The 20,538-nt window shown below is 43.9% G+C and overlaps 1 protein-coding gene across 1 annotated transcript in view; it reads left to right on the top strand.

Moving 5' to 3' along the window:
- CAMKV (CaM kinase like vesicle associated) overlaps positions 1 to 20,538 on the top strand; it is a 148,852-nt gene that overhangs the window by 61,882 nt on the left and 66,432 nt on the right. The window contains exons 4-5 of the mRNA XM_030206784.1: positions 11,996 to 12,134; positions 18,801 to 18,921. Of these exons, the coding sequence (XP_030062644.1) occupies positions 11,996 to 12,134; positions 18,801 to 18,921 (260 nt within the window). The remainder of the gene's footprint in view (positions 1 to 11,995; positions 12,135 to 18,800; positions 18,922 to 20,538) is intronic.

Here is a 20,538-nt window from a genome sequence, read left to right as displayed (position 1 = left end):
GGAAACTGTCGAATTTTGATAGTCTGCAGATTAGTCTAATTGCTGTATTTTGAATGGTTTGAAGTCTCTTGAGTAATGTTTTGGTGCAGCCTAGGTTTATTAGATTGCAGTAGTCAAGTGATGATAGTACCATAGCGCATACCAGTTGTTCATATTGGTTGATTTTGAAGTATTTCTGAATGGTATGGAGTTTTCTCATTAGATAGAAGCGTTTTTTTTGGTCAGAGCATTGACTTGCGCTTTGAGGGAAAGAGTGCAGTCGATTTGAATGCCTAGGAGTTTAACGGTAGGAGAGAGATTGAAGTTCGCTTGGTTAACTGTAATTGACTTAGAGATTTGGTCTGGTTTGGTGTTGAAGCATAAGAATTTATTTTTTTTCAGTATTGATTTTGTTTTTGTATATTTTTGAGCTCTTGAGGTTAGAGGTGGTTCACAAAATTTCAATAGGGCGAGGTAGAGCTTGTGTGCAGTCGATCAGATTTGTAAGAGTTGGATTCCAGTTAAGTAGGTAGGGGTGTGCTAGATGGTGGTTGTAATGGTATGCTGGGTTGAGAGATTGGGTAAGCTTGTCAGAAATGATCACCCCAAAGTCCTGCTCTTCTTTCAAATACACAAGTACTTCCCCCTCCCCTCCCCTCATCCCCGAAATGGTAATACTCCCTGGGTTTCTGTAGTCCAAGTGCATGACCCTGCATTTTTTAGCATTAAATCTTTATAACCAAATTCTGGACCATTCTTCTTGCATAGTTAGATCCCTTCTCATGCTATCCACACCATCATGGGTGTCAACATTACTACAGAGTTTTGTATCATCTGACAGCCTTTTCGCAATATAACTTACAAAGATGTTAAAAATAGCCAGGCAGAGGACTGATTCCTGTGGTGCACTACTGGTAACATCCTTTACGTGCACGAGATCTGCATGAAGACATCAGTGGGAATGTGGTTTGGGTGAAACAAAGGCAGATTTGAAATGCACACACATTTTTATAAAATATTCAGGTACGTGTATTTTTCAGAGCATTTGTGCACTAGTGGGACTGGATCTGAGAGCGTATTTTACAGTATAACAGTACATATGAGCCTATGTTGCTTGTAATACGTGCCTTTTTGGACTTTGCATTTTCACTTTGATTTTAGGAGACATCCCTATTGTAGGAGAGGTGTGAAATAGAGCTAGCGATCCTTCAGGGAATCTTCTCAGGACCTCTGATTTTAATTCAGAGCCAGCCTTAATCACATCTAGAACTCTCATATAGCTTTTAGTTGGTGTTCAGGCACCATCTAGTGTAGGAAATGTGTAGTAACCAAATGGCAGAAATATTATCAAACAATTGGCCCGATATTCAGCAGTAGTTCTGGCCACATGATCGGTTTAAAATAATAGAACAAAACTCTACAGTGGCTATATGGTAAGTGCTGATGTATAAATCAATGTGTACCAGCATGTATCTATGGAAAAAAAGGGGTGAGATTTGAGCAGGCTGAGGCTGGCATACAGGACTGGTGGTTGGGAGGCAGGGATAGTGCTGGACAGACTTGTACGGTCTGTGCCAGAGCCGGTGGTTGGGAGGCAGGGCTGGTGGTTGGGAGGCGGGGATAGTGCTGGGCAGACTTATACGGTCTGTGCCAGAGCCGGTGGTTGGGAGGAGGGGCTGGTGGTTGGGAGGCGGGGATAGTGCTGGGCAGACTTATACGGTCTGTGCCCTGAAGAGCACAAGTACAAATCAAAGTAGGGTATACACAAAAAGCAGCAAATATGAGTTATCTTGTTGGGCAGACTGGATGGACCGTGCAGGTCTTTTTCTGCCGTCATCTACTATGTTACTATGTTATATATTATTCAGAAAGTGGCAAAATACGGATCTAATTTATACACTCAAATCTGCAATTTTATAGGAGTAAGCACTAATCATCATGAAATTAGGTAGGATAAAGACGTCTATAAAATTCCTGTTTAGCACTCTGGAGATAAGTTGTGCCTGTATCAGCTGATCTTTATTCTAAACTCCCAGTAGATAAATACTGATAAACTCCACAATAATAAGAAGGGAAGATCTATTTGCAAGAATGAAACTTAAACTAGAATGAAAACAAAAATGACTAGGATAGAAAAGTTTATGTATAAATGTTCAGAATATTACAGAATAACAATTAGAATACAAGTTCTGTACAGTTATTTAAATGCAGCAAATGAACACTTGTAAAAATAAACACACTCTCCGGAAATTAGGCCACCAGTTTGTAAACATATTGACTGATACCACCTGCATGAGTGATGCAAGTCTCTCCTTTCTTGGGAACAACTGGAACAACAGGTTGTTGTCACAGGCAGTGCTCACTCTGAAGTGTTCCAACGATGATCCGTTGAGAGATGAACGTTGTCTCCAATGATTAGATAACATAGTTTTAGGTGATTGGCCTGTGCCTTGATGTTGTGACCCGAGAAGCCACTCTGGAGGCTTTTCCCTGAATTCCAGGCTCCAGGCAGAATGGAGTCGATATGATCTAGAATTCTTGTTGCATAGCTCACATTCCTTTGTCTTACATTAGCCACCTGTAAAATTTTTAACAGGGTCAAAGCTGTTTACATCCATGGATGCTGTGTGAGGCTTATAATTTGCTTAATAAAGTAAACATCTACTGGCTAATATTCAACGCTATTTAACCGGACAGGCACAGCTCCTGGTCAATTAAGTAGCACTTAGCCGGCTGAGCGCTAATATTCAACGTGTGATAACTGCTTATCTCCACTGAATATTAGTTCTTGTGATATAGCCAGCTATCTGTGAATATTCAAACACTGGCCAGCAAAGTTTAGTGGTCAAATCGACCACTAAACTTATCCAGCCAGTGTTGAATATTGACTTAGACAGTTAAGCTTGAGTCAGCCAAAAAAAGAACAAAAAACCCCAACTGGATATTCAATGCTGGCCACTGGAAACTGTCTAGCATTGAATATCCGGGGTTAGCACTGATCGCACCACTTAGCCGGGCTGCCTCCCATGGGCTGAATATTGGCCTTCCAGAACCAGCCCCAAGAGTACAAATTTACACACACTAAAGGCAGGTGCAAATGTGTGTGTTTGTGTGTTCTCCATGCATGGATACACATATTTAATGAAACACTCACATCAGAGCTCTGCCTCTGCTGTACCTGAACTACACACTTTGGACAGCCCTTACGTACATACAAGCATTCTTATTGGGTTATGTGGCCATACTATTTTATAAAAGCCTCTTTTCTTTGTATGTAAAACACTATACATTCAGAAAATCCTTTATAAAATCACCCCCATAATATAAGATGTAACAGACACCCAGTTGCATACATAATACTGAAACTAGCCATTAGAAATAGAAAATTATTGAAATACTTCTACAGAGAGTTCAAATGCAGGGCCGGTCAAACCCGGTAAGCAGGGTAAGCACTGCAGGGGGATGCCTGCCTTCAAAGGCGCTTTGCAAGCAAGCAAGCTTTGCTGAGGCTTTTGTTTTTCAGTATCTAATCTCTGCAGCTCATCTCAGTCTGGCTGCAAAGCATCCCGTCCCCTCCCAAGCAGAGAAATATCCTCCTTGTGTTTGTCAGAGGATGCCACTGCTCCAACTGAATCTGGCTCCAAAATAACTTGTGGCAGCTCAGCTAACCTCTGCCCCATGCCCCCCCCCCCCCCCCCCCGGTGACAAGGGGCTTCAGGGCAAGAAGGAAAGCCTGAGGAGGCTCCAGCACAGGCACTCACTAGGCCTGGCTGAGCTCAGGAGCTAAGCAGCAGCATAGTATTCTCTGCAGCCACCCCTTCAACACATTGGGATTGAGAGTGAAACCAAGAGCTGGAATCAGAGAGGGCTCAGAGACAGCACAGCAGAGCCTGGACCCTTGTTTTATCAGAGACTTTGTTTAGTGCTGCACCTGACCCACCCTTTTCCCCCCCCCCCCCCCCCCCACAACACAGCAACAACTCACAGGACAGGAGGGCTAGATGCCTGCTTTCAATTACTAACCATCACCAATCTCCTATCTCTCATTCCCCACTTCAGTAACTCCTGTTAGTCTGTCCAACTCAGACTGTAGAATATGTTAGTTTATGCTGATTAAGTCTGCCCTAGCTAGATCCTAAGCTGTGCTGGATGGGAAGGCTATTGTGCTGCATGCAGAGTCTCACTTCTTAGGATTTCAGGTTAATTTTTGAAGAATTTGAAGAGGGGCTATCTCTGTTCTACATGTGTGACTGCAAGGCCAAGTGTCTGAATAGGGATCTGTTTGTTAGATTCTGAAATTTTGATAACACATTGTTTTTCAGAGTTGGCAAGACTGTCTGTTCTATTAATTCCTGGTCTGTGTGCTTAGCTATTTTTCTTCTATACTGGTGTAATATTTTCAATGATGCCATGGCTGGTAAAAGGGGTGTGTCTACTGTGGGGTGGAGCCATAGTGATCCCGCCCCTGGATGGGTAGGGGCACCGACTAATAGACTTCAGGAGGGCGCTAGAAATCCTAGGGCTGGCCCTGTTCAAATGCAGTGTTGTCTTGTGAAGGATAACTGGAGAATGCAGGAGAGTTGAGGGAGAGATTAAAGATGATGGGGGAGAAATGACAGGATTGGGGAACAATGAGGAATGCTTGGCAAGGAAATGATAGAAGGTGATGGGAGAGATGAAGGAATTGATGCAGCAATGCAAGAGAGGTGGGAAAGAATGGAAGGTGATGGAAGAAAGATGATAGGTTGGCAGTATAAAAGTATAATATAACTATTACTGCCTCTTATTTTTGTAGTGCTACTACATAAATGCAGCTCAGTACAGGTATATAAAATCTATAAGAACACAAGAAAAGCCATGCTGAATAAAACCAAGGTTCATCAAGCCCAACATCTGGTTTCCAATGGTGGCCATTCTGTCACAAGTACCCAGCAGATCCCAAAAAGATCTATTTTCCATAGTTAATTTCTAAAGATGAACAGTGGCTCTCCCAAGTCTACCTGGCTAATATTTTTACAGGAGTTAATATTCAGCTGGTGGGAGGCAGCCCACAAAAGTGCAGTGGTCTGCGCTGACCCCAGATATTCAATGCCAGGCAGTTTCCAGTGACTCTTTTTTGACCAGCGTTATCTTAACCAGCTAAGCAAATATTCAACATTGGTTAAGTTAATAGCGGCCAAAGATAGGACTGCTATTTATGCGGTCTGATTTGCCACTAAATGTAGCTGGCTAGCACTGAATATTCACGGTTATCTGGCTAAGTCGAACATCATCCAATCTTCTTTTGAATTCTGACATGTTGCGTGCCTCAACCATATCCTCTGGCAATTGATTCCACAGCTTAATTATGAACTGCATGAAAACAAATTGTAGAAAGTTTTTTTTAAAATCTGCTTGTGGTAATGTGATCAAGGGTGTGGCTTGGATTGGGCACAAACTCAGTCATACACACAGGGTTTGCAAGAAAAAGAGAAGATATTTTATTGGTTGACTCAACATGTCCTCCCTATTACTTATCAAATATGAGATATCTACATATGTCAATGTGACATGTTCTTTAACGGAGGAAAAGCCTCAAGTAACCCCTGGGACACTCCTTTGTTAATGTTAATCAACTTTAGGGAGGCCCACAGACTCATCAGTGGCATAAAAACCTCCTATTTTTATTATTTTTTTCCTTATTTCTAAATTAATTTATAAAGAGACTTAGAGGGGCATAATTGAACGCGAACGCCCATCTCCATGGGCGTCTATGTCCGAGAACGGGTACGTGAAGGGGTGGGACAGACCGTATTTTCGAAAAAAAATGGGCGTCCATCTTTCGTTTCGAAAATACGGTTTGTACGGACCAAAATGCCATGGATTTAGTCGTTTCCGAGCTAGGCGTTTGGTTTTTTTTTTAGCGATAATGGAAACTAAAAACGCCCGGCTCAAAAACGTCCCAATCCAAGCCATTTGGTCATGAGAGGGGCCAGGATTCGTAGTACACTCGCCCCCCTGACATGCCAGGACACCAACTGGACACCCTAGAGGTCAATGCGGTGGACTTCAGACAACGCTCCCACATGCATAGGTCCCTTACCACGGGTGCTGAGCTCCCAACCCCCCTCCCCCAAAACCCATTACCCACAAATGTACAACACTACCTTAGCTCTTAGGGGTGAAGGGGGCACCTACATGTGGGTACAGTGGATTTTGGAGGCCTTCCATTTACCAGCACAAGTGTTACAGGTAGGGGGGGAATGGGCCTGGGTCCACCTGGCTGAAGTGCACTGCGGTACCCACTAAAAGTGTTCCAGGGGCCTGCATACACGCAGGCCTCTAGGACTTGTTGCTGCTGTATAACCTTGGCACACCAGTTGACACCTGAAGACTGTCTCCGAAAACGTCTTTTATTGGAATAAGCATGTTTACTAACAGTTACCTGCAGATCAGAGGTTGTGCCCCACTGGCAAAGAGTCTCCTGGTACTGAGATTAGCAGTAGGTCAGAGCTGGCAGAGTGGTGTACAATGCCCTCTTTCAGCAACATTCAAGGTAAGAACTAAGTGCTGTAACGTGGGTAACACATGAAAGGGATCTAAAAGTGGCTTACAAAAATTGTCACTACCAGCCATCCAGTTGTACGTTGAAACTCTACCAACTACCCACTGCTCTGGCCAAGGTTTCGATCTCTGCTTCAGGGTACCGCGGACTCCAACTGGTATCTATAAAGGAGCAAAAGTCAGTCTTATCACAAAGTCTTATCAACATAACCGCATTATTACTTCCCTCTTGGCAGTCTATTACTTGCTTAGCTGGGTCTGTACTCTTGCATCCACCGGGACACACAAGATAGTGTGCAATTAAAAAGCTTCTGAAATCACACGCTGTCGTGCAGGCTCCTCCCCTAATTGAACTGACATAGCAAGGGGACCACCCACTATGAAACCCATTGGTTCAGAAGAATTGATGCCATTCAACTCTAATATTGAGTCCATGGGGCTGGGTTGTTCTAAGACGATATATCCATCGTTGCTCTTGTTGTAATAGCGCTAACTTCTTATCACCTCTCATGGTATTCCATATCATCTGCTGTAATACCACACATTTTAAAGATTCAAATGTGTGTCTTTTTGCATCGCAATGTGCAGCAAGTGGCGCTGTAATTTTATTCAGATGGATATTGCTTCTGTGCTCTATGAGCCTCGTTGACAACTTCCGTGAGGTTTGCCCAATGTAAACTTTTTTACATGGGCAAACAATCACGTAGACAACCCAGTCTGATTCACATGAGGTTCTATGGTGAAGCTTGTATATTTTCCCCGATTGTGGGTCAATTAATTCTTTCACTTCCAGCATGTTGTTACTTCACAGGCTTCAGTCCAGCACAAGTACAGTCTCTTTAATTCTCTCTGGTTCCTCACATGTCACTGTCAGCACTCTGTCTAGGGCTGGCTCCAAGCCTAGCCCAATGCAGTGTCTATTAACACCTTCCTGGGTTCTCTCTGGAGAACAAGTACATTCTGCATCCAATTCAAGGTTCTCTCCTACCTTGATAGTCTACACACATACATTCTGGAGGGTTAAACTTGAGCCACACTGCTTTCCTGATCCTCTCTATTTTTCAACTTATATCTGAGCCCAATAGTCCAGATTGAGGATTGTGGGGTATCTTGCCATTTGTTTAGCAGGAAGAGGGGGAAGATCGGGGGGCTTTCCTGTTAGTTTAACATCAATAATTACAGGAAGCGTCAGCATGGTTTATGTGGGCTGAAATTAGATATGGATAAATCAGTGGTGTAGCCAGACAGCCAATTTTGGGTGGGCCTGAGCCCAAATTGGATGGGCACAACATTTTTTCTGCCCCTGTCCTACTCCCACATGTCACCCTCTCTCCTACTTCTATGTCCAACATTTTTTTTTCTCTCTCTCTCTCCCTCTCTCTTCCTCCCATCCCATGTCCAACTTTCTCCCTCACTCCTTACCCCCCTGTGCAGCAACTCTCGAAGAACTTGTGCCTGAAATTCTTCTCCCCGCTGCTGGTGTGCTATCACAGTATAGGTCCTCATCTTAAAAGCAGTTCTTGCAGTGTGACACTTTTGTGACTTCCCGATATAAATGAGCTCAGTTTCCTTTCCTATCCTGCGCCTCCAGTTTGCTATTTCTAGAAGTCTCAGCTCATTGAAATCCTCAGAATGACAGGTTTGGATCTGAAGAGGTTTCTCCTGATGCCGCAGGTATCAGATCGCTTTTCAGTTTTCTGGAACATTTACAGTGCCCTGATTTTATTTGACTTATTTTGAAGGGAGAAGCAAGGTGATTTCTGCCGTCTTTACGCTTATTAAACTGGAAGAAGCAATGTGGATGCTGTGTTAGTCCAGCTGCATGCACGGAAGTGAAGGATAACAACAAAAACGTATTAGATAGTGAAACCTTCAAATTAATACATTTCTTGACTGGCTTTTGGGAGCCACTGGCTATTCAGAATGATTCCAAGCAAACAAAGAGGTCTACCTGTTACACTTGTGGTCTTTTCCCGGTTCCTGCAGCATTCTTTTTTTCGCCCATCGCCGGCAGCGCTACGATTCACAGAGGCCGCTCCGCTCCCCCCTGCAGCGTCCATCCGGCCCTCTCTGATGCACTTCCTGTTTTCGTAGGGCCGAATGGACGCTGCAGTGGGGAGCGGAGCGGCCTCTGTGAATCGTTGCGCTGCTGGCGATGGGTGAAAAAAAAGAATGCTGCAGGGACCAAGGCAGCAGCGATGTTGTTGGGTTGGGGCTAGTTAGGGCGGGCCTAGAGCAAAAGTGGGCTGGCCTGGGCCCGTCCAGGCCCACCCATGGCTACGCCCCTGGGATAAATCCCATTATATGTGGTTTACTAGAATGTAGCAAGTCCTCAGAGAAAAGAGGTGCTGAAGTACTTAGGTGTCTGGCTAATCAGATTACATCGACTGAGTTATTTTCATGTTTGCATCCTTCACAATTTGGTTTTTGAACCCAGCACAGCACAGAAACCCTTTTATTAACACTGACATCAGTTATTCGCAACTACTTATGTAGGGGTAAACAATTATTACTGTTACAATATAGCATTTCAGCTGCCTTTGACTCAGTTGACCATGAACTATTATTATTAAGATTAAGTGAACTTGGTTAAGCTGATTCTGTGTTGGATTGGTTTAGTGAGTTTCTGGGCAGTCGTGATTATTTTGTTTGGAAAAATGGTGTTCCATCTAATAATTGACTCTCAAATTGTGGAGTGCCACAAGCATCTCCATTGTTGCCTTTATTGTATAATCTTGTTATGAGTACCCTTGGTTCTATTCCTCTTACCAATGGAGAGAGTTTGTTCTCCTACGCTGAAGACATCTTGATGCTGGTGCCAGCTTGTACTTCTATAGAGAACACATTTGATAGGGTTTCAGATTTTATTTTATTTATTTGGATTTTGCTCACACCTTTTTCAGTAGTAGCGCAAGGTGAGTTATATTCAGGTACACTGGGTATTGTATGAATAGAATCCAGTGTTGGGCTCTTGGAAATATGTTTAAATTAAATCCAACTAAAACCAAAATGCTCTGGTTCCTTAACTTTTGTCAACTATTCCTGATACTATTCCATTGTAAAATGATAAGAATTTAAAGGTAGAAAAAAAAGAGTCCAGGGTTTTGGAAGTGATACTGGATTCTTCTCTTACTGAAGAATCTCAAGTTAGGGGAGGAGTAGCCTAGTGGCTACTGCAGTGGACCTTGATCTTGGGGAACTGGGTTCAATTCCCATTGCAGCTCCTTGTGACTCTGGGCAAGTCACTTAACCCTCCATTGCCCCAGGTACAAAATAAGTACCTGTATATAATATGTAAACCACTTTGATTGTAACCATAGAAAGGTTATATATCAAATCCCATTCCCTTTTCCTTTAAGAATTTATGGAAATGAACATTTTTTTCAAATGAGACAATTGCGACTAATTAGATTTTATTTTGCAGTATTGGTCCAGATGCTGTTTTTTTTATCCCATTTGGACTATTGCAATTCTCTTTATGTGGGGTTGAATGCTAAAATTATAAGTTATAGATGATCCAAAATACAGCCGTACATCTTGTTTATTGGCTGAAAAAATATGATAGTATTTCTCTATATGTTAGAAAATTACATTGGCTTTCTTTAAGGACACATATTATTTTTAAATCAGTTTATATGATTTTCCTCACAACAGTCATTATTTGTTGTTTTTTGTAATGAAAAATTGCAGTCTACTTGTCTGCCTATATTAATGGTCATATGGTTACGTATTGAAACCTTTTATTCTAATTTTAAAAAGAAATTGAAAACTTGTTTCTTTGTGAAGACTTTTAGTCAATGATGTTATTTGTGAAGATTATTCTTTAGGGGTTGGGGGGCCAATTGATATATAAAAGTGTTGTTTTATTTTAAGACAGTATTAGGGGGTTCATTTTCAAAGCATTTAGACTTGCAAAGTTCTATAGGTTACTATGAAACTTTATAAGTCTAAACCCCCCCCCCCCCCATATCTAAGCTACGCTATTGGCTTCCATGCACTAATACAGCTTAACAAACAGAGGGTAAGTGCTTTGAAAATACACTTCCACATGTCCTACTATGTTTTTTTTTAATTACTATAACATATTTAGAGCTATTGGTGAGGTGTGAAATTCAGTCGTGTAAAGACTGCAGAAGAGTGTGGGAGACGGAGAGGAGAGATAAGGATAATGGAGCAGTGCAGGAAAAGTGAGGTAGAACATAGAAGCTCAGTGAAGAAGGGACCAGGGTAATGGAGAAATTCAATAAAGGAAGGAAGAAAGAAGGAAGGAAGGGATCAAGGTTACTGAGAGGGGCATAATCGAAAGGGACGCCCAAGTTTTGCTGAGGACAACCTCGCAAAATGTCCCGATGGAGGGGCGGGGAAACCAGTATTATCGAAACAAGATGGACGTCCATCTTTCATTTCGATAATACAGTTAGGGACGCCCAAATCTTGAAATTTATGTCGTCCTTAGAGATGGTCGTCCCTAGACTTGGTCATTTCTGATTTTCGTCGATAATGGAAACCAAGGACGCCCATCTCAGAAACGACCAAATGCAAGCCCTTTGGTCATGGGAGGAGCCAGCATTCGTAGTGCACTGGCCCCCCTGACATTCCAGGACACCAACCTGGCACCCTAGGGGGGCACACTGCAGTGGACTTCAGAAATTGCTCCCAGGTGCATAGTTCCCTTACCTTGGGTGCTGAGCCCCCCAACCCCCCCCCCCCAAAAAAAAAAACCCACTACCCACAACTGTACAACACTACCATAGCCCTAAGGGGTGAAGGGGGGCACCTACATGTGGGTACAGTGGGTTTGTGGTGGGTTTTGAATGACTCACAGTTACCACCACAAGTGTAACAGGTGGGGGGGGGGGGGGGATGGGCCTGGGTCCGCCTGCCTGAATTGCACTGCAGTACCCACTAAAACTGCTCCAGGGATCTGCATACTGCTGTGATGGACCTGAGTATGACATTTGAGGCTGGCATAGAGGCTGGCACAAAATATTTTTAAAGATTTTTTTTGAGGGTGGGAGGGGCTTAGTGACCACTGAGGGAGTAAGGGGAGGTCATCCACGATTCTCTCCGGTGGTCATCTGGTCAGTTCGGGCACTTTTTTGAGGCTTGGTCCTGAAAAACAGGACCAGGTGAAGTCATCCAAGTGCTCGTCAGGGACGCCCTTTTTTTTACCATTATGGGTCGAGGATGTCCATGTGTTAGGCACGATTTGTGTCGAAAGATGGGCATCCTTCTCTTTCGAAAATAAGCCTGAGAGGAATTCAGCCAGAGGTAAGAGGATGGAAAATAAGGAGGGAGCAAGAGGGAAACATGTTAAGGAAGAAATGTAGGAAAAGGAATCTCTTTTCTTTACTCCTTTCCTGCTTCCATGACTGCCTTACTCTTACATTGTCTGCCATCTCTCTGATAACAGTCTTTCTGTCTAATCCTCTGCTGCTTTGTTTTCTCCTCTCTTTCTCACACTTGCTAATAGAGCCACAGGTAGAGAAGTTTTTGACTGGATCCTGGATCAAGGGTATTATTCAGAACGAGATACCAGTAATGTTGTTCGTCAAGTGCTGGAAGCAGTTGCATATCTGCACTCCCTCAAAATTGTGCATCGAAACTTGAAGGTAAGTGGAAGTAGTGAGATTCTTCACCACTTCTTGCTATCTTATGCCGTCACAGCTGTTCCACAGGGGGATATTTACACCACATGCAGTGATTCATGCCACAGCAATGTGTAGTTTAGTTTGGAGGGGTTTAATTATGTTGTTAAGAGTTCACTGTCTTTCAAAAGGATGGAGACAGTCACAAAGAGTCTGATAGTGTGCACATGAGCAGTGGTTCACACATATGTGCACTGTTGGGGAAAGAGTCCACACTCTTTGCAAATAGTGCACATAAACAAAATTGCTTGGTTTCATTTGCCAGTGAAACAACATGGGAAGTGTTGTTGACGTTTCCTATGTCATTTCAAATGAATGCGTGTTCATATTATTTGGTATTACATGGGACTATCTGTAGGGATTTGTGTGGATGTGTGATTAGATATTAATATTGGTGTTCTGTAGGGATGTGTCTAATATGTATTAAATGGGATTGTAGGGATGTGTATGAGCTGTCTGATTAGGTATTATGCAGGAGTGTCTATAGGGATGTGTGTGTGTTTACAATATTAGATATTACACAGGAGCATGTTTAGGGATGTGTGTTCACTATGTGATTAGGTGTTAATGAAAGCATCTATACATAGGTGTGTGGAACATGTGATCAATATTTTCTCTGAAGACAAGCAGGATAGCAGTTCCTTAATGATGGGTGGCATCATCCGATGGAGTCCAGTGCAGAGAAAATCTTCTCCATCTTAGATTTCTACAGAAACTTATTAGAAGCATGCATGCTACTTTCCGCCTGCCCTGTTTGTTCAGGACTGCCTCAGTTTCATAATACTGCTTTTCTCATATTTTTTTTCTTGCATTTTGTTGACCATCATTATCCTGCTTAGATCCCCTGGATAGATTTTTGGTGTTTTATAAGATATCTTTGATTTGTATACATTGACCAATGAGGCCTTTCTTAAAATTAGGCTTGGGCCACTCTTATCAGGTAATTGACAGCACTGGTGCTCTGATGCTCTCGATGTCACCCCCTGACAAGGTCTGATGCAGTGGCGTACCAAGGGGGGGGGCGGTGGGGGTGGTTCGCCCCGGGCGCACGCCTGTGGGCTCTGAGTTCGCTACGCTACCTTCGCTGGTTTGCTGCAGCTCCCTCCCTCTGCCCTGGAACAGGTTACTTCCTGTTCCGGGGCAGAGGGAGATGCAGCGAACCAGCGAAGTTAGCGTAGTGAACTCGGAGCCGACAGGCGCGCGCCGCGGCACCCCCCCCCCAGCGGCGTGCACCCGGGGGGGGTGTCATTTTGCCAGGGGGGGGTGGCGCATCAGCGATCCACCCCGGGTGTCATCGAGGGTAGGAACGCCACTGGTCTGATGTTAGTGCATGTCAGCCTCTGCCCAATGCTTAACATACTGAGCCTTTGGCATTGATCAGGAGGAGGAAGAGGAGGAAGAAGAATCCTTCCTCTTTTTCAGGCAGGATTTGGTGGATGTCTGATCCCAATGATTTGTACTGAAGCTTAATGCCAAGAGTGTGTGATGTACTCCCAATGCTGATACATCCCCAGCATGCAGTGGAGCTTCTGGATCACAGAGGTTAATGCCTCTCATACTGATGTCAATGAATTGATCTTAAAGCACCAAAAAAAAACATTCATGTTGTTTTTCACAACCTCAAAGTCCTCTCTTTGACACACGTGAACACAAATGACAAAAAAAAGGTTCATAGTCAGACTGAAGGCACTGCAAGCACCAATTATATATATCTGCTCTGGATATGGTTTTGCCACACCGAGTGCTGGAAGCTTTTTTGTGGCACATACTGCCAAAAAAGACAGCCAAAGTGAAATCAAATGACTCAGGCCCAGATGCACTAAACTTTAACGACCCTTTAACGAAGAAATTTTCAACCGTAGCATTCATTAAAGGCCATTTTCCGACGACGCTAGCAGCTAACGAAAACGGAATGCAAACGAGTCACTTCCCATTGTAATGTGGACAATTCGGAACGCACTAACCATACCGACGATTGCACCGAATCAGTTACTGCGATATATTTAACGTGATGTCAGACACTGCTCCCCGCTTCTCCCTGCAGCATAAAAATCCAAGCTGGCACGTTTGAAAATATAATAACCCACACAAGCACATGGCTCCCCGCTTCCCCCTGCTTAAAATATAAAATCAAACCAAAAATAAAAAAAGGATCGGGAGGGGGCAAAGGCGCTCGTCAGGAGCGTCCTGTATGGACGGCCTTGCCCCCCCCCCCCCCCGAAGTTGCCGCTGCTCCCCGCTTCCCCTTGTATTAACAAAAATCAAAAGTTTAGCAGCCCCGGCCCCCCTCTCTTCCTGTCTCTCTCTTTCTCCTTCTCCCACAGCTCCGCCTCCCGCCATCCTCCGCCCCCGTGCCCTGCCCCCCTGAGGTCGTCGCCGCCGCTCCCCCCCCCCTCCACCGGACCCCCCCTCTGCCTTACCGGGCCCGCGCAGCACCTCTCACCTCTGTGTGAAGGCGCTGCACGGGCATGAAGATCATCTGATGGCTGTGAGTCTTCAGGAGGACGTCTCTCCTTCCCTGGCCTGGGCCTGCCCCTTCTGACGTAAGTAACCTACGTATGGAAAACTTACTAGTATTATGTATCTGAGGTTCCATAGATAGCAAAGAATCCAACATAACTCCCAATACCTTGGAAGTATGACCTACTACTAAGGAGTCACCTTAACATAGTAGTAGGGAGGACTTCCAAAGAGCTGCTAAATCAAAGAATTTTGTTCAAACGTGGGGGTAATGTTCAGCCCACAGCAGTAAATGGCTTGAAAGCTGCTCCCATCTGCGGGCTAAACTAACCCTAGATATTCAGTGCCAGGGCATACATGGCTCCCGACATTGGACATCTAGGTTTGTGCACTGACCTAGAAGTTAACTGGCCGATGTTCAGACTGGTACCCAGTTAACTTGGTACATAAAGTTAGGATAGCCTTTTTCTGACGTGACTTTATGAGCTTACTTGACCAGTTAGCAGACTGAATATCACCACTAACTGGCTAAGTGCTGGCTATGCCCCTGGACTGAAGAACTAGAGAGTGTAACACAAGTTTCAACACAGGGAGTGTCTATCGGCCATGTTTTGGTTGTAAGAACCACCTGCTGCAGGGGTCAAAAATAAAATATCTGTTGCTGAATGAATTGGAAATCAATGGTGCCCAAAAAGGAAATATATTGAATACGCAGATTCCAAGTGTATACAGAAAATGCCTTGGTGCCAAAATTGCCACTGCTTTTCAGGCACCATATTTTGTAATTATGAGCCCTACAGGAACAGAAACGTTTGCTACCTATTAGCAGGAATTTAGATTTTTAGATAGTGTTAGAATTGATCCATTTTCAGTTAATTGTTATTGTTTTGCTGAATGCACCTTTTCTGTTCATTGTTCTAATTTTTCATGGCAATAAACATTTTTAGTTTATTGCCTCTGCTTGTCTGAACTGACTAAGAATCTTGGTGGTTTGTGTTTTGGGTATTTGCGTGCTTTCTGGGAACTGTGGATAATTTGAGAATGAGACACTTGTCCTGAGGCATTTGGGACCCAGTTGGTGGTAGGAGGGTGCTAGTGTAGAGCACAAGCAGCAGGTGCAGGTTGACCTGAGCTGTGCTGGGGATGACCCCTCTATATGTCTGAGGGGATGGCCCAGGCGGGTGACTAGGTGTTTTGTGACAGGGTGTGTGCTCTTTATAGAATTATGCTTAGTGCCAATTCCTGCACCTAGATTTAGACACCAGACTTTCACCTGCTGAAACCTGATGTAAGTGCTGGTGGCCAAATTAGGCGCGCTGAGGCCATATCCTTTAATTCTGTACACAGATGAGTGAAAGCCCTGTGCTATTTCAAACAGTGCTCTAAAAATAACACTGTAACCACCCCTATGATCAGAGATAATAGCATACAGATTTATGCGCGCTATTATTTTTGATCATAGGGTAAAGTGCGCACTTGTTTGACAGGTCTGGATTGTCAAAAGCCCAAACCTGTTATACACTGGGGCTGGAGGTCCGTGGGACCACCAGACCCCAAATAGCATGGCCCTGTGCCCCCACTGAACTCCCACCTCCAGCCAGTGACACGGGGGCTGGAGGTCCGGCTGACCTCCAGTCCCCCCGATTCCCCCCCCAACATAAGTTTGGGGGGCTAGAGATCCGGTGGGTCTCCAGCCCTCACGTCGCTGGCTGGGGGTTGGGTTTCTGCTTCTGCGGGAGGGGGGGTTGTATTTGGGGGAATGGAAGGCCTGCTAGCATGCAAATATGTGCTGGACAGGGCTCACCATTCTCCCCCCCCACCAATGGTCTTCAAACCCTAATGCCAGCTCCAAGCTCGCTGATCATTGGAGAGGAATATGTTTAGCATGCATTTGCATGCTACTTGCGCTAAGTGCCCTTTTTAGCATGCATTTACATGCTAGTTGCATTCAGAACCCGCAAGGGCATTGTTTCATGCACTCGGGGGCTCTGATCATGGGGCGGTAGCCAACGCAGGTGCCAGTATGGCGCTAATAGCCTCTAGCACTCGCGTTTGCTTCTGATCATCTGCCCATGAGAAAGACGAGGTTTTTCATTATGCAGTGGATCGTCTAATACCAGGATAACTTATCTGAGGTAGATCTTGGCCACTTGTAGGATAAAGTCAGCTTTTAAGAGTAGGGTCCCCTTACATTTTGCTGACTGCTGCCAGCATTATACCTAGAAATTCAATGCCGGGCCATGTCCAGACTCCAATATTGAATTTCTGGGTTTCCAGAGCTGGCTAAACCATAGTCATTTAACCCGGTATGAAACAGTCCATAAAGACAGCACTGACTTTTATGTAGTCACCTTGGCCAGATAAGTGCTGAAAATTGGTATTTAACCAGCCAAGTGCCAACTCTGCCCCCATAACGTCACAAAATAGCTGGTTTTGCTTTAGACGCTAACCAGTCATTTTCAGTGGCACTAGCCAGTTAAGTGCCACCGAAAATGATCGGTTGGCCCTGAACAAGCGATTTAACTGACCAGGAGCTGTTTCTGGCTGGTTAAATTACTTTGAATATTGTGTGGATTTCAGATTTGGGGTAGAAGTTGGGGGAAATGGGGATACTTTTGACCTATGGGGGAAGAGGGGAAAGGGAGAACATTTTTATTGGGTGTTGAAAGTGAGGGGTTTCCCTCAGGGCTGGGAATAGTAGATGGGAAACTTTCAAGGTCTATATTGGGTGTTTCAAGGTAGAGATTGCCAATTTTTGTTTTTTTGTTTAAGAGGACTTACTGTAGCTAGTTAATGGTAACTTTCAGTGCCACCACTGGTAAAGCTCAGATTTACTAAGGACTTTCTCCCATTCTCCATATTATACATATTATGTTTTAAACTTTGTAAATGTATTAGATCATTTGGAGGGGGTTGGTTTGTTATCAACATGGGCTATGCTAAGATGGGATATTTTACCACAAACTCATGCTATTTTAAGTACAGGTTCCATTTTATGCATTGAAACCTAGTTACTAGTAACCCGGGTTCAGTAAAATAACCATCTTAACGATAGCCCAAGCTGATAACTTTGTTATAATGGTCTGGAAAATATAATAAACTAAGGGCCCCTTTTACCAAGCTGCGGCAAAAGGGGGCTGGCACTGGCATCTACGCAGGTTTCACATGCGTGCCAAGGCCCCCTTTTACCACAGCTGGTGAAAGGGAAGTCTCGCTTTCCTACAGGAAATGGCCGGGTGGCAAGTAAAGCACTTGCTGCACAGTCATTTCGGAGGGGGGGGGGGGGGGGGAGCCCGTACTGCCACCCATTGAGGTGGCAGTAAGGACTCCTGTGTTAGCCCAGCAGTAACTGGGCAATGTTTTTGTAGTGCCGGAAATGACGGCGCATTAGGGGTGGAAAGTAGCAATGGGCTGCTGTAGTAGCCTGGCAGTACTTCCTGTATAGCGAGTGGTAAGCCCGCATTGGACTTACCGCCACTTAGTAAGAGGAGCATTAAGTTAACTTTTGTATCGATGGGAAAAGCTCAGTAGATCAGGCTCTCAGTCAAATTTTGTCTTGCTATGTTTATCTAAATATACTCTCACACTTTTAGTCAAAAGTCTAGCTAGAAATCACCTGATAAATGAATCCAGTTTTTTAGCTTGCCTAATATTTTTTTCTTGCAGTTTTCTGTATTGTTGTAGTTTGGCTTTATATGAATGTAATGATATTATTGTATATTTTTAAAATTTTAGTAAAACTTTTGAACTAAAAAAAAAAATCAACACCTAGACAGTTTCCTTGGTAAATTCACCCAGTTTCTATTTGAAAATGTGCTTGCAGGTCTGCAAATTACACCTTAGAGGTCAATAATCAAAAGTTTACATGGATAAATTCAGGTTTACCTGTGTAAAAACTGGGTTGAGAGTATGCATGCTTGATGACAGTACACATGCCTTTGCTTGCTCCAGAAGAAGGTGGTGTCAGTGGTGGGGCAGAAGCATACATGTGAAACCTCTGCTTCCAAGAAATACAAAGTATTCACTTTCCTGCAGCTGCCTCAATTGTCAAAGGGAAAGTTAGCAGGGAGTTTCCATTTAAATTTGGTTTGCAAGCTCTCTATGGGGTTTTGAAAATGGCCCTTTAAACATTTGTCTCTTGTGCTCATTTTTCACATGTTCTGAATTTAGCTAGAAAATCTGGTCTATTATAACCGGCTGAAAAACTCCAAGATTGTGATCAGTGACTTCCACCTGGCAAAGTTGGAGAATGGACTCATAAAGGAACCTTGTGGCACACCGGAATACCTGGGTAAGGAGCACATCGCTCACACATGCACTTTTCTTTCCATGATTCACAGCGAAATCCCAGAATATGTGGGTAAGGAGCGTAGAAAGCAAATTAGCATAGTTAGACCCAGACTTGAACGGTGGCTCAGAGGTAATTCCTGAGAGTGGTCTTCAGCAAAAGCAGCAGAAAAATAATGCATGAAGAAAGCACAAATCATTAGGGCCACAACCACTAGCAAGACTAAGCAGTTGCCTGAAGCAGCAACTTTGAGGTGGCAGCAAAGAGTGGCACAGTCAAAGCAAAGCAATTGTCCTGACAGCCACTCAAGTTCCAAAGACCCATCAGCCTGCAATTTTATGCACAAAAAGAATGGGAATTTTCAAAGAACCCATTTAACTTTTAGAAATTGTTCTCTTTAGGTATATGGTTAAAAAAAGTTCAATATTTAAATGTGTAATTTATTTATTTGGATTTTGCTCACACCTTTTTCAGTAGTAGCTCAAGGTGAGTTACATTTAGATACACTGGCTAATTCTCTGGCCCTGGAGGGCTCATGATCTAATCTTGTACCTGAGGCAATGGAGGGTTAAGTGACTTGCCCAACATCACAAGGAGCAGCAGTGGGATTTGAACCAGCCACCTCTGGATAGCAAGACTGGTGCTCTAACCACTAGGCCACTCCTCCACTCCAATTATGCCTGTTTGCAGAACTGTTCTGGAAGGTGTGGCATTGAGGAGCTCATGATTGTTGAGTTTATCAAAATCTCAGGGGGGGGGGGGGGGGCGGGGATGCCTCAGAACCTTGAAACTATTTCAAAGGGATTTAAGGCTGAAGATTTGCATAGGGCACCTAATACCCTTGCACCGGCCCTGTATATGCACAGCTTTACATAATGCAGTCATAAGAGAGGACAGAATGATAATGGTTATCATTGTAACATAGTAAGTGACAGCAGATAAAGAGCTGAATGGTTCATCCAGTCTGCCCAACGGACACATTCATTATTAATTCATGATAAAATCAGCAAAGAATGTCATATACATCCTACAACCAGATTGCTATATGCAGGACCCAGACCGTGCATGCCAGCATAGTACCAGCCTTAGTTCTTCATAGGTAGAGTTGCCATCTAAGCAACACTTGACATGCAACCATTTAAGATTTGTTTTTTATAATGTTCGTTTTCTAATTAGAGATGTCACCATTTTTTTCTCCACCACCTTCCTCGGGAGGTCATTCCAGGCATTAACTACCCCATGAAATGACCTCCCAAGGGAGGTGGTGGGAAAAAAAACGGTGATGGAATTAAAAATGGTGTGGGATGAACACAGAGGATCTCCAATTAGAAAATGAATGATATGAAAAACAAATCTTAAATGGTTGCAAGTCAAGTGGTGCTTAGATGGCGACTCTAGCTGTGAAGAACTAAGGCTGGTGCTGGGCTGGCATGCACGGTCCGAGTCCTGCATATAGCAATCTGGTTGTAGGATGTATATGACATTCTTTGCTGATTTAATCATGAATTGATAATGAATGTGACTGTTGGGCAGACCGGATGGACCATTCAGGTCTTGTATCTGCCATCGCTTACTATGTTACAATGAAAAACATTATCATTGTAGGAGGTAATGATTTTA

The sequence above is a fragment of the Microcaecilia unicolor genome, chromosome 6, assembly GCF_901765095.1.
Source record: "Microcaecilia unicolor chromosome 6, aMicUni1.1, whole genome shotgun sequence".
In the NCBI taxonomy this organism is placed as follows: domain Eukaryota; kingdom Metazoa; phylum Chordata; class Amphibia; order Gymnophiona; family Siphonopidae; genus Microcaecilia; species Microcaecilia unicolor.
Note: the sequence above shows the minus strand (reverse complement) of the source record. Positions and strands in the feature narration are given on the sequence as shown.